At 35.6% G+C, this 13,174-nt stretch overlaps 2 protein-coding genes across 2 annotated transcripts in view; one reads left to right on the top strand and one right to left on the bottom strand.

Annotated features, from left to right (window-relative positions):
* LOC121732398 (U2 small nuclear ribonucleoprotein auxiliary factor 35 kDa subunit-related protein 1) overlaps positions 1-13,174 on the top strand; it is a 37,290-nt gene that overhangs the window by 18,764 nt on the left and 5,352 nt on the right. The window contains exons 9-13 of the mRNA XM_042122268.1: positions 10,080-10,129; positions 10,327-10,400; positions 10,891-11,114; positions 11,271-11,531; positions 11,612-11,788. Of these exons, the coding sequence (XP_041978202.1) occupies positions 10,080-10,129; positions 10,327-10,400; positions 10,891-11,114; positions 11,271-11,531; positions 11,612-11,788 (786 nt within the window). The remainder of the gene's footprint in view (positions 1-10,079; positions 10,130-10,326; positions 10,401-10,890; positions 11,115-11,270; positions 11,532-11,611; positions 11,789-13,174) is intronic.
* LOC121734176 lies at positions 849-8,755 on the bottom strand. Its single transcript, XM_042124635.1, has 4 exons — positions 8,478-8,755; positions 8,028-8,225; positions 6,302-6,426; positions 849-1,064 (listed from the first exon to the last, which is right to left on the bottom strand). Exons 1-4 carry the CDS (start codon positions 8,677-8,679, stop codon positions 912-914), a joined length of 678 nt encoding a protein of 225 aa, XP_041980569.1. The 5' UTR covers positions 8,680-8,755; the 3' UTR covers positions 849-911.

The following is a 13,174-nucleotide window of genomic DNA, read 5'->3' as shown; positions in this document are numbered from 1 at the left end:
AGTTGTGTACAGTTTAATTAACATTTTCTAAATATAGCTAGATATTATACTGTAAGCTGCTGTTTAATAATTTCATATTGTTATTGTTATACTTACTTTTTAGTGATAAAAGGTACTTACTTATATGTAACATTTGAAATAATGCCTTTCATATTAATGTGAGGGGTTCGTCATTATGACGGTGGGAAAACCGTCAGCTAGCGATATATCGCTATATATCGCTAGCTGTCGTTGGAAGTTATTGGTTATAACTTATAACCAACCATACCTCGCGCTCAATCAGTGGCGTAACTATACCATCTGGGACCCGCGGCAAATTTATGGGGCCGCATCAGTAAAAATCGTCCCGTTAATAATAAAACCGTTAACCATCAATGTATAAAAAAAATTATACATTGACCGAGGCTCTTTCGGTTCGGGGGCCGTGGCGTGGCAGCCCTGCCACCCTATAGTCAGAGTAGATAGAATTATGTCTATTGTGCTATAGTTACGCCACTGCGCTCAATGTCTGTGAGGGCGTCGCGTATTCACTTTGGCACATGAACTGACGACGCGACGTTTCGACCTACTTAATCATTCAGAATAGCAATTTCATTCGGTAATTAATTCGATAATAAGTAATTTGGTCGCGTTAAGTCAAACCCTCCATCACACCGATCACAATTCACAGCTAACATTGAATTGACATATTAGCTGACCAACCAACCAACGTGCAACTGACGTAGGTCCGTCAACTGCCTAGAAATCAATTTCCTCGATGGGACATATCTGATATACTAGGTAGGAATTTAATTCAAATGCGTAGTTAATTAAAAAATATGGTGACATACCTATTTATTTTGAACTACATTATAATATTAAGTCCGCGTCATTATCAATTATCATTACTTATGTTAAATATCATTATAATATCATGGCCGTGCTTGAGAAGAAAACAATGATGCTACGGAGCTTATGGGGCTGTGCGGTGGAGTCAAAGCAGGCTGACGAGCCGTCAGGTCGAAAAAACGTGCAACAGACGGTGATAAATTTCTATTCACTGACGTGTGACTGCTTCTTTGAATCTGAAAAATCATAAAATCATAGTTATTTAAGAGTAGGGAATGCAAATCTCGGAGAGATTGGGGCTCAAGATCTCGCGAGATTGGGGCTCAAATCCGAGATCCCGCGAGTTTATGAATACAATACTGCGAGATCTCGTCAATTTCGAGATCTCGCGAGATTAGCAGTTTGGTGGGTTTTTTTTTGCAAATAATCACAATATTTAAATAAATTACGAAAAAAAGTAATAAATATTATAAGTATTAAGTATAAGATTAACATTCATTTTCACGATTTTTTTCAATAGAATTTTATGCATCAAACATTATTTAATGAATCTGTCTAAAATTTTTAAGTAGTAAACTTTGACATACGTGTCTACTACCTATCAAATAACAAATGAAAGTGTTTCTTTCATTTGTTATTTGAAAGATATTACCAGTCTTCTCTTCTAATGCGCTTTTATAATTTTGGACGTGGCAGTAATATCGTGGAAGTCCGCGGTAAAACGATAACGTAGGGAAGTAAAATGTATGAAAATATATGGAGCAGCTTTTAAATTTCCGTCGACGATAACTTTTTAACGTGCAGGTTAGAGGACATCATAACGTTTACATTTCTGAACCGCACAAAGCGTCCGCGGTGCGTAAAATCAAAAAGGCATTTAAGGTACACCGTATACCCAACGTTTTATCGTGGAAGCCGGCGTCCACGATAACGTGACGTTCTTTTATAACTAACAAAACAACGAGAAGTCAAAATTCAGGACCTAGTTGAGAATCACAGTGCACAGATACTTAGGCCAGCTCCTCTTTATTTTGACTCCGTAAACGCAACTCTGTCCCTGTCAGTCCGCCCTTCAAATAAGATGGTTTTATGCTCAAGTGCAATCTCGTCAAACTCGCGAGATCTCGCCTTTTTTTCGTCCGAGATCAATCTCGCTAAAAAGGCCGAGATCTCGCGAGAACGAGATTGCATCCCTATTTAAGAGGCCGTGCCATCGAAAATATTATACATACGTAATACCAAAATAATTTTCTCATACGAAAATATTTAGCATGTTTGAATTATTTTTCAGCTTAAAATAGTAATTACCTAGGTTCCTGCGCAAAAAATTACTACAAAATATTTAAACACTAAAAAATATTTTTGAGAAAAATCTTTGTTGAGAAAAATCGATATCGCTGCAGTACCTAATTAATACTTAAATAAGTACATCCATAAGCGCGCGTTCAGACTTCAGACGTGCGTAGGGAATGTTATTATTCGACAAATTTACTATTCGAATAATTCGAATATTTTACAAAAGTTTTCGAATAATTCGAATATTATTCGAATAATTCAAAAATTTTGAAAAATGCTGAAAACTCTGAACAAAAGTAACAAAAAACTTCGTACAACCATGTACAACCTATTTTGTTACTACTACGAAGTAAGCAATTCTAATTTTTACTTTTATCAACATAAATCTTTGTAAATGACATAGTTAATTTTTATCGTTAAACACTTTAAAAAATTATATTTTAAGGCTATAGCTGGGCAATAAAAGAAAGGCTGTAAAATGTAAACCGTTTTCGATCGTAGCACCTTTTACTTTTCTCTTGTGATTATGCTTGAAAGAAGTCAATGGATACAGATCGTTAGCGACTATTACTGACGATACTGAAATCCATGACTAAAAGGAGTTTATAATATCTTCATTTTCATGTCTTTAGGCAAAATCGTTATTTTGCCTAAAACATGCAAATTAATTTATTAGACGTTTCTAAAACATGGTCAACGGCGACGATGAATGGTCGTATACTCATTAGTTAGACTAAAAACTAGGGGTCGCAAACCGGGATCCCGAATTTCGAAAATACCGGGATACCGGGCCAAATTTAGGTCTTAATACCGGTATTCATTTTACGAAAACCGGGATATTCGGTATTTTCGGTTTTAGTAAAATAAATGAAAAACAAGTGATTTAGTGATAGGTAACCATAATTATTAAATAAGTACCCACTTAATACTTAAGTACGTTTCAAAAATATTCGTATTAAGTGGATCGTTTATCAGCCACAGCTTTATACTACTTCAAACACCATATTTTACGTCCCCAAATGCCGAAATTTTCTCGTGTCTATCTCGAAAGCCTCAAGAGCTATGTTCATAACTTCGGATTCATTAACAACTCTTGAACTCATAAAATTCAAATGCTTGCAATTATTATACATATGAGGAGCGCCAAAATTTTTATAACGCTTAACTTAAAAGATTCAATTTTTCAAAACGCCTATCGAAAAAGCAATGATATTCGACCAAAAACATAAATGATCCAGTTCCTGAAAACTGATCATGCTGGGAGATCTGTCTGTGACTTTGCCCTTGCGAACGACTTAACACAACTGGTTGCTACGCCTACGCGAATCCCAGATGTAGACGGTCAGAATCCTTCCCTGTTGGACCTTCTGCTGACTTCAAATCCTGATGGCTAGTATCCATGACCGCACCACTTGGTTCATCGGATCATTGCCTTATTAGGAGTTCTGTGCCACTTACGGCGGTATTGCGACAGCGTACTGTTAATTACCGTCGTGTGTGCAAGTTAGCAGACTGGGATGGGATGCGGTTATTTTTTGCATCCCAATGATCCCGACGAGCTTTTCATTCCGTCCTCTGTAGTGCCAACCGGTGGCAGATTTCGTCCCTGGTTTGGTTCATCCTCCTAAAAAAGCTCCCCGAGCAGGAGGTTTACCAATCCTGGGCCAATGCAGTGTCTGCTCGGGATTTAAATACCAGTACATATAAAATGGATTACAACCTTGCCTCTAGATCTCTCAAGAGAGAGATCACTCGGGCAAAGAAACAGCACGTCAATAGAATTAGTAAGAGACTCGAGTGCCTCCCCTCGGGAACCCGTGCATTCTGGTCGTTGGCCAAAGCTATTGAAGGGAAAGGTCACTAGCAGTATTTCCGGGCCAAGACGATTTGAAAACCTTCAAGCAGAGAGCGTATTCCCTCTTAAAAGGTCGGCAACGCACCTTCAGCTCTTCTGATGGTGCAAGTGTCCATGGGCGACGGTAGTTGCTTTACCAGGTAACCTGTTTGCTCGTTTGCCCCCTTAATTTAATCTAATAAAGGTCTATAAAAAATCGAAATATTATGTATTTGTAGAAATAAAATAACATTATAAACAAGTATTAATCTCTAGTTCTTTGCTTTACCTATTGGATACCTATAATAACAGTTCATGTTATTTAAAATATCTGAGATCTTAAAAATTTTAGCTTAAATCCCGGAAATATCGAAAATACCGGTATACCGGTATTGGTCTGGAGCCAATACCGAAAATACCGGTTTTGCTTAAATGACCCGGTATTGCGACCCCTACTGAAACAGATTTATATGTTATAATATTAACATTAAAGATGTAGAATATTCATAAATAATATTATTTTTCTGAAATAAACTTAATTATGTTCTTATTCCATGTTAATTTTATGTTTGATAGTATTTTAAACAAAAGTAAAAAATATTTTTACTATTCGAATTATTCGAAAAATAATTTGGCGAATATTCGAATAATAAAATCGTCGAATATTCGAATAAAACGAGTATTCGAATATTCGAATAACATACCCTAGACGTGCGTGTTTTTAGCTCGCGCGGATTCATCATTCTGCGCGCGTCGTGTATTTTTAACCCCCGACAAAAAAGAGGGGTGTTATTCCAAACGCTATAGCAATTTCACACGTGCTGAATCCGCGCGAGCAAAAGACGCGCAGAAAACGCGCACGTCTGAACGCGCGAAGAGTCGCCACTCGCCATAATAGGTATTGGGTATTCCGTATTAGTCTATATATCACATACATCATTGATTCCCAAAGTGGTCCAGGTGGACCCCCTGGGGTCCACGGGAGCCCGACAGGGGTCTACGCTTGCGTGGAAAAAAATTGGGGTCCACAAGTCGTTAACGGGGGTCTATAAAAAAGTAGTTGGGGACCCGACATGACTTCTATAAATAGGTATAGGCAGCCAATATCATAAGAAGCTCAGAAATTGTTTTTGTAAGAACTTGCATTAAATTCCATATTCAGAAAGTGTGACTCAAGAGTCAAGAGTCGAGACTCGCCGATGCCGCGCTGCCCGCCCGCCTAGCTAACACCGCCTATAGCTTTGCTAGCTACGTGGGAAGTACGAGCACTTAAAGCTATATCGTGGAAACGCTACTTTAATGAATAATTAGTAATTACTCAAGTGATGTCTAAGTCGAAGTAATTAATCTTTTTCTTTGTAATGCCTGAAAGCGGGACTGTCCCGCCCAAAGCGGGGCGTATGGTCACGTTAATCATGATACACTGTATACATAATAATATTATAGCTCACCTACTATAAGTGATCTATGATATTGTGATTCGTGTGACGTCTTATGCCGTGTTATTTGGGCGGCTAGGTTATGCTAGGTAGTCGGTTAGCTATGTCTGTCAAGAAAGTGAAGACGCGCGCGAAAAACGTAATCACTAATCACGCTTACAAGGTGTTTTTTTTTCTTTGTATTTTCACAGAGAACGCTTATTACATTTTAAATATTGTCATCTTGCACATTTTTATCACTTCTTTCTTGACAGACTAGGTAAGTGTATTGTGTTATCAGTGTTATCAGCGTCATATTTTTGCTTGGAACAGGCTTAACTGGTATTATATTAAATGCTTATTACAAAATATTAAAAAAAAAAACCGGCCAAGTGCGAGTCGGACTCGCGCACCGAGGGTTCCGACAGCTTAAAGGTATTATAGACCTGAGTATTTGGTATGAATTTCAATTTAATACCTCTACGCGTTTATGAGGAAATGGGTAGTAAGTTTAAAATTATTAAAAAAAAATATATTATGTGATGTAACTAAAAATTTATGGTTTTCGTAATTTTTCCTTTATCTATGCTATAAGACGTTGCTTCGTACCAAATTTCAAGATTCTGAGTTCACGGGAAGCACCCTGTAGGTTTTGATTCCCTTGCAAGTGTCGATAATTTGCGGCATAAACGGCTGTATCTTTTGATTGCGTTGGCTTAGAAGTTTGATTTTTTCACAGCTTCAAGGGACAGTAGACCTGAGTAATTGATATAAATTTCAGCTTCATACCTCCACGCGTTCCTGAGAAAAAGGGTCTTGACAGACGGACGGACGGACAGACGGACAACAAAGTGATCCTATAAGGGTTCCGTTTTTTCCTTTTGAGGTACGGAACCCTAAAAAAGAAACAAAGTTAAACACTTACATCTCTGGAGCGCGTCGGCTGACTTACTTGTGGATGTACTACTATTTGAGGCACTTCAGTTTCATTTATTCTATCCAATATGTGGTTTAACTTGTACCCCTTAGCTAATTCGTAGACAGTCTTACCTGTAAAAATGTTTTGAAATACTTACATTTAAATATAACAACTAACAAGGCTTCATTGTTTTTGTTCAGTGACGTCGCTCGTCACCAAACACATTGAAATTCGGCTGATCAGCTGCTATCGCCACAGAATAGATAATAGTACAACTATCGCTCGTTAATCGTTATTCATTAGGGTGAAGCCAAACGAGCGTAATTTGTGAGTCGCAGAATTTCTGCCGGGTAGATTTCTGCTGCATTCAGTTTCATACAAAAGTCCTGAACGGCGCGGCGACTCAAAATCACCCTTAGTCGTTTCGTCGAGATTTCCTTCACTCGAACTCGACTTAACTTCGATCACAATTTTTGAGGATTGAGATTTGAGCTAGATTTGAGGTAAGTAAGTATAAAGTAAAGAATTGAGTGTAGCTGAAACTAGTAAATACATATCACAAAGAGGATATAAACTACGTAACATACCACGTACGGCGTACCTAAGTGGCATAATATCCTAACTGCTTATGGTTTAAGAAGTAATTATTAAGTAATAACTAATCTGTGTAACTTGAATCTTAACACCCGTGCGGCCGTGGTCTGAATCCACCCATACCAAAAAATAATTAATTAGTGATTTCACACCACTCCAATCCCCGCGGTATGAATCGGGAATTCAAAATATTTCAAAAACAGTTCTTCGCTTTTTCGAACCGTGGTTCGAAAATCTGTGGTGTGAACCAGCGAAAGACCCTAATCCTGAACCCTACGAGATTTATAATTGTATTTTTAATTGTACACATTGTCTATCTCTTATGGATATCCCACAATAACTTTTTTGTCATTTTATTTTTACTACAAAATATAATGGCTTATTTTTGAAGCAATTTTAATAAATGCAGTATTAATCCTTACCCAATTAAATAACTTAAATATACATTGTTGATTTAATATACATAGATCCATACAGCATAATATGCAAAATATTTCAAAAACAGTTCTTCGCTGTTTCGAACCGTGGTTCGGAAATCTGTGGTGTGAACCAACGAAAGACCCTAATCCTTATCCAATTAAATAACATAAATACATTGTTGATTTAATGTAGATCTATATGGCCGTTTACAGCAATATGATTTAAATTAATATTTTCGAAGATATTACAAATTTAAAAATTGCGGAAAGTAGCTTTTGCTACTTTCCGCAATTTTTAAATTACTTAATTATTATGTGAAGTCGTAAATAAAAAGTACTTACTTAATTATTTACGACTTCACATTAGAAACCCCAACAATAACAGTATTTCTCCACTATTTAATTAATGTTTTTAAGTATACCTATAACCTTCCCCTTGAATCACTCTTATCTATTAAAGAAAACCGCATCAAAATCCGTTGGGTAGTTTTAGATTAAAGGGAACAAAGGGGCATGAGGGGAAAAAAAGCGACTTTGTTTTATAATATTGTTTAAAAAAAAAGTCTATATGTACATATTATTAAACAAAGTCAATCTATATTTGATATAGATTGGCAAATTGTACACGTACACCTATTGCCCACACCTTTCGCCTAGACATAGAGAACTTAAGTCTTAAAATTAAGCTTGGCATGATATAAGATTGAATTTATACAAACGTGTTAATGATGTAGGAACATTCGTGTTGCATCGTCCAGTTCGCATTATTTTTTTAAATGCTGCAACGTTGTTAAAAGTTATAGCAACAGCTGCTGCATCTGCCAGCTGTGAGGAGTCACAACATGACAACAAAAACATCCATTCATCCGTATCCCAATGCAATCCAGAATAAACCGCTAGTTGCAATGTCGATGCTCCTGAAAAAAGTGATGAATCGGGGGTTGGTGATTTCTTGTTTTTGGTGATTTGTGTCTCATTGATGATTGACGTTATTGACGGGATGTAAAAGCAGAAAGCTTTTAGTATGATCATAGACTTATAAATTTGAGTATTTAATAGCTAGCTATTAAAAAAACCTCTCGGCAATCACAAGCAACACTTCCAGATTTTAAAATTTCAACGCTCAAAACTTACGTTGAATTCAGAAATATGAAATAAGTACCGCTTACCACTTTCACTTAATAAATGTGGACTTGCTCCAAATTCGATGAGTTTTTTTACCAATGAATAGTGTCCATTGCGAGCTGCTAGTCGTATGGGCCATCCACTTCCGTAATTTGGATCAAAACCTCGTTTTATGGTTTCAATAATTTCCTTTTCATTATTACCAAGTATTAAAGATTTCAGTTTATCTTTACTGATTGATTCCATGGAAATTAACGTATTACGTAAAATCGATGAAGCTATTTGAATCCACCTTTTAGAAAAATATGACAGATCACAGAACACTTAACAAAATATGAGGGTAGGTGAAAACTGAAAAGTAACACGGTGAAAAAATAGCTATAATACTCTCATAACTCATAAGTTTTGATTTCAATATTAATACTCCATGAATCCATCGATGATCGATCTGGGAATACGTGGCCTATATACCTCAGAGTTAGGTTAGTGGGGGGGGAGGACTCATTGGCCCATGGAGTAGTAGGAGAGTTATAGCCGTTATTGCCGTTAAAGAAAACAATAATCGGCCAAGTGCGAGTTGGACTCGCGCACGAATGTACCGTACGTTTTAAAGCGAAATTGGAAAAAAATTTGTAGCCCCCTACGAATAATAAAAACTATTTATTATGCGTAGGGAGCCCCTTTAAATATTTAATTTTAATAAAAAAGACGAGTTTTGTCGGGAATGTGAAAGAGTGCAGATGTTGTGTTTTTGTATTATTTTAGACGTGGGAGAGCCATGCTTCGGCACGAATGGGCCGGCTCGACCGGAGAAATACCACGTCCTCACAGAAAACCGGCGTGAAACAGCGCTTGCGCTGTGTTTCGCCGAGTGAGTGAGTTTACCGGAGGCCCAATCCCCTACCCTATTCCCTTCCCCACCCTCCCTTATTCCGTTCCTTTTACATCCCTACCTTCCCCTATTACCCTAATCCCTCTTAAAAGGCCGGGGAACGCACCTGCAGCTCTTCTGATGCTGCGAGTGTCCATGGGCGACGGAAGTTTCTTTCCATCGGGTGACCCGTTTGCTCGTTTGCCCCCTTATTTCATTAAAAAAAAAACTAAAATTGTGTTAATAGGGTTTTTAATGTGTAATATTAATAGGATATTATCCATTAGATATTCGTTATCGTGCACAAGTGTAGGGAAGTGATGCAATATCCAGAAACGAACTATTTTGTGTTCCTTCCAAAACTCCATCGAAAGTTTCAGTAAAGCGTTTTTTTAACTTTACTGAATCGACCAACTTGACTCCTTGACTGTATTGACTTTTTACTTCGACTTTGACTAGACTTTTGACCTGACGATATAAAGAACAATGCTGAAAATTGTATGCAACTATACTGTTTTCCCGCCATTTATAATATTTGAGATTGGCCATGGTTATTGGTTATATAATCGAAGTGCCATAATAAGAAAAAAAAAACTAACTGTCAAATTTGACATCAGTTGTTTTGACTTTTGAGGTTATTTTGAATTTTGTAATTTAGTTTCGAAATAAAAACAAATTCAATGTTAATATTATAACTACGTAATCGTTTTCTATTAAAATATAATAATAATAATAGAATAATCTTTATTGTATTTTGTAAGTATTAATGCTTTAGGGAATCCTAAAGAACCAAAACCGCAGAAAATACGTTAAGAAAATGGGCAAGTATGTACTGTTTATTTTTATTTACGAACATATTTTAATAAAGAGCCATTTTTATATGTACGAATCTTAAAATTGAAATTGAGATTCATGCATATTTAAAGTTTCCTCAGAATGAGGTGCTTAGTAATTAATCTCACCTTAATATAGTTAATATTTCAGTGAATCAATCCGGTAACAATATTTATATTTACTCATAGGCATAAGGAGTGGCGTAGGATAGCTAAGAGAGAAAGGAGAAGACGCATTCGAACAACCATAGCAAAACATAAGGGTGTGTTATTTTTTCCTTGTGATAATTTTATTTATGTAATTCATTCTAATACTTAATGAGTCATCAATCTTAAAACACAAACTGTATGTTTAACCTTTGACGTCACGGGCGGGGTCTACGCAGACCCCACGTGCTTTATATTGACAGTATTTTTTAATTGGCAAGTTACGATCACACATTTTCGGCTAATCTCAATGCAACACAAGGTCTTTCAGTGAGTTAAAGTCCGTCGCTCCTCTGTTAAGTCTGTTAAGAGAAGTTACAATTTTGCTTATATGGGGATACCTGCAGACCCCACCCGTGATTTAACATATATACATTTTTCACATCGGTTATGTGTTTGTTTGTTTTTTGAATTGGCTATGTATAAATGGAAAAATTTGTTGCCAACTAACAAAAAATCAAATTGCTCAAATCATAATTTTAAGTATACAATTTAATGACTCTGAAAGTTTTTGAGAAATGACAAAAATAAACTTTTTGCTTTTAGATAATATTTCTTTAACATTACCAAAAGAAGAATATGAAAGGTGGAAAGAGGAGCAAATTGCATTGGAAAAATTTGAATTAAACCAAATTAAAGAGTCAAATCAAAGAGAACATGAAAAGTGGCTGAAAGCTGAAAAAATTGCTCTAGAAAATTGGAGTAAATTGCAAGAGAAACTTGCATATATGAAAAAAACTCAACTTGAGATGCAAGCAAAATTAAATCTTGTGAGTTGAAAAGATAACTTGTACACAGACAGTATAATTATTTTAGAACTTTCATATTATTTGCATGAGATATAAATATTATATTCACTCCAGATTCCAGCCACCAATAATGAAATATGTGTCTGGGAGCTATTACATTACCTTTTATGTTTGTAGGAATTGGAAATGGAAAGGCAGCAGAAAGAAAAAGAACGACAGCGAATAAAGGAAATTGAAGAGGAAAATAAAAGAAAACAAGAACAGTTTATAAAGAATTTAGAAACATTTTTGAATGATAAAGGAGATCCACCAAGGGAGTTACTGGTGTACCATGAAAGCAAACCTAATTGTGATGACTGTCCCTTCTTCCTAAAAACAGCCTGTTGTAGATTTGGTGATGAATGTTCTAGGAACCACAAATACCCTGGTATAAGTAAGGTAGTTCTCATTATTATCATCATCTCCTTGGCATATCAGATTGTGTATTACTTTAACCCCATTAAGCTTTTACTTTTCAGATTCTCTTAGCAACCAACATGTTTTCACATTTTGGACTTGAAAATACCAATGTTAATGAATATGACACAGACATAACTCTAGAATTTGAAGAAAGTGATACATATAGAGACTTTAAAGAATTCTTCTATGACATATTACCTGAGTTTAGAAAATTTGGAACAGTTGTTCAGTTAAAGGTGAGTTGAAAGTAAAAACTACATAATTTGAAACTAAGTATCCTTTGAAATTTTTTATTTTTTATTTTTTTGTTTATTAATTGTTTATTTTTTCTATACATATTTTATGCTTACTTGATGTATAAAATATGTATTGTCAAAGTTATAGAAATTAAATTAATTACTTCTTTTGATTGTTAATAATAAATGGCACGAGTGGATGAACCGGGTAACTAACACTTCCGACATAAGAGCAATTACTCATTTTTTCCCTTGTAATTTGAACAAACTACTTCATCATCTTCAACATTTTTTATTTCAAATCATTTTCTCAGTCCGAAAGCCTCCATCTTTGCAAAAAAACGTCATTTTTCAAATTGTTACTTACCCGCTTCATCCACTCATATCTTGAGACTTCAAATGTGTTTATTTTTAAATGGAAATGTTATTGAGGTAGCATTTGGGTATTACTCCAAAGTTTGTAAAATCTAACCATATTATACAATAAAAAATATAGCAACAGCAAATTAAAGATTGAACAAAATTGAAGAATATCTTAGGGGGATATTAGATTATCATATATATATATTGGATCCGAGATCATTTGGTCAATGATATTGGATAATGTAATATAGACATATTATGATTCATTTCTTCCTTGATCATAGATTTTTGACATTTGCTGAGAGATTGGATCCAATACGGTCATAGAAATAGGTGTTGCCAGTTATTTAATATAAAAAAGAGTTTTTAATTTCTTGTTCGTTAATATGTTTCAAATAATGTAATGTAATTATTTTTCTAATTATATAATTAGATAATCTTGCTGAAATAACAAAAAACAAACCATATTAAAAATGACAATGTCTTTTGACAAATCGAATTCTCTGAGATCTAGTAACCCTGACGTCAATACCTGTCAGCGTTAGCGCTCTCCATTGGCTATTGAAACCACATATGACGTAAAATAGGATCAATGAAATATGAAAATCACAGAAAACTGGCGTGAAACAGCGCTTGCGCTGTGGTTTCGCCGAGTGAGTGAGTTTACCGGAGGCCCAATCCCCTATTCCCTTCCCTACCCTCCCCTATTCCCTTCCATTCCCATCCTTACCCTCCCCTATTACCCTGTTCCCTCTTAAAAGGCCGGCAACGCACTTGCAGCTCTTCTGATGCTGCGAGTGTCCATGGGCAACGGAAGTTGCTTTCCATCAGGTGACCCATTTGCTCGTTTGCCCCCTTATTTCATAAAAAAAAAATGCAGATATGATCAAATGATTATATATATTGGATCCTATATATGATCATAGAAATGATCATATATAAATGATAATGTAATACCCCCCTTTCACAATTTGTTTTGTATGATTCTTAACTCTAATACAGACAACTTACCAAAACCACATC

This window comes from Aricia agestis, chromosome 1 (genome assembly GCF_905147365.1).
Source record: "Aricia agestis chromosome 1, ilAriAges1.1, whole genome shotgun sequence".
Taxonomy (NCBI): Eukaryota; Metazoa; Arthropoda; class Insecta; order Lepidoptera; family Lycaenidae; genus Aricia; species Aricia agestis.
Note: the sequence above shows the minus strand (reverse complement) of the source record. Positions and strands in the feature narration are given on the sequence as shown.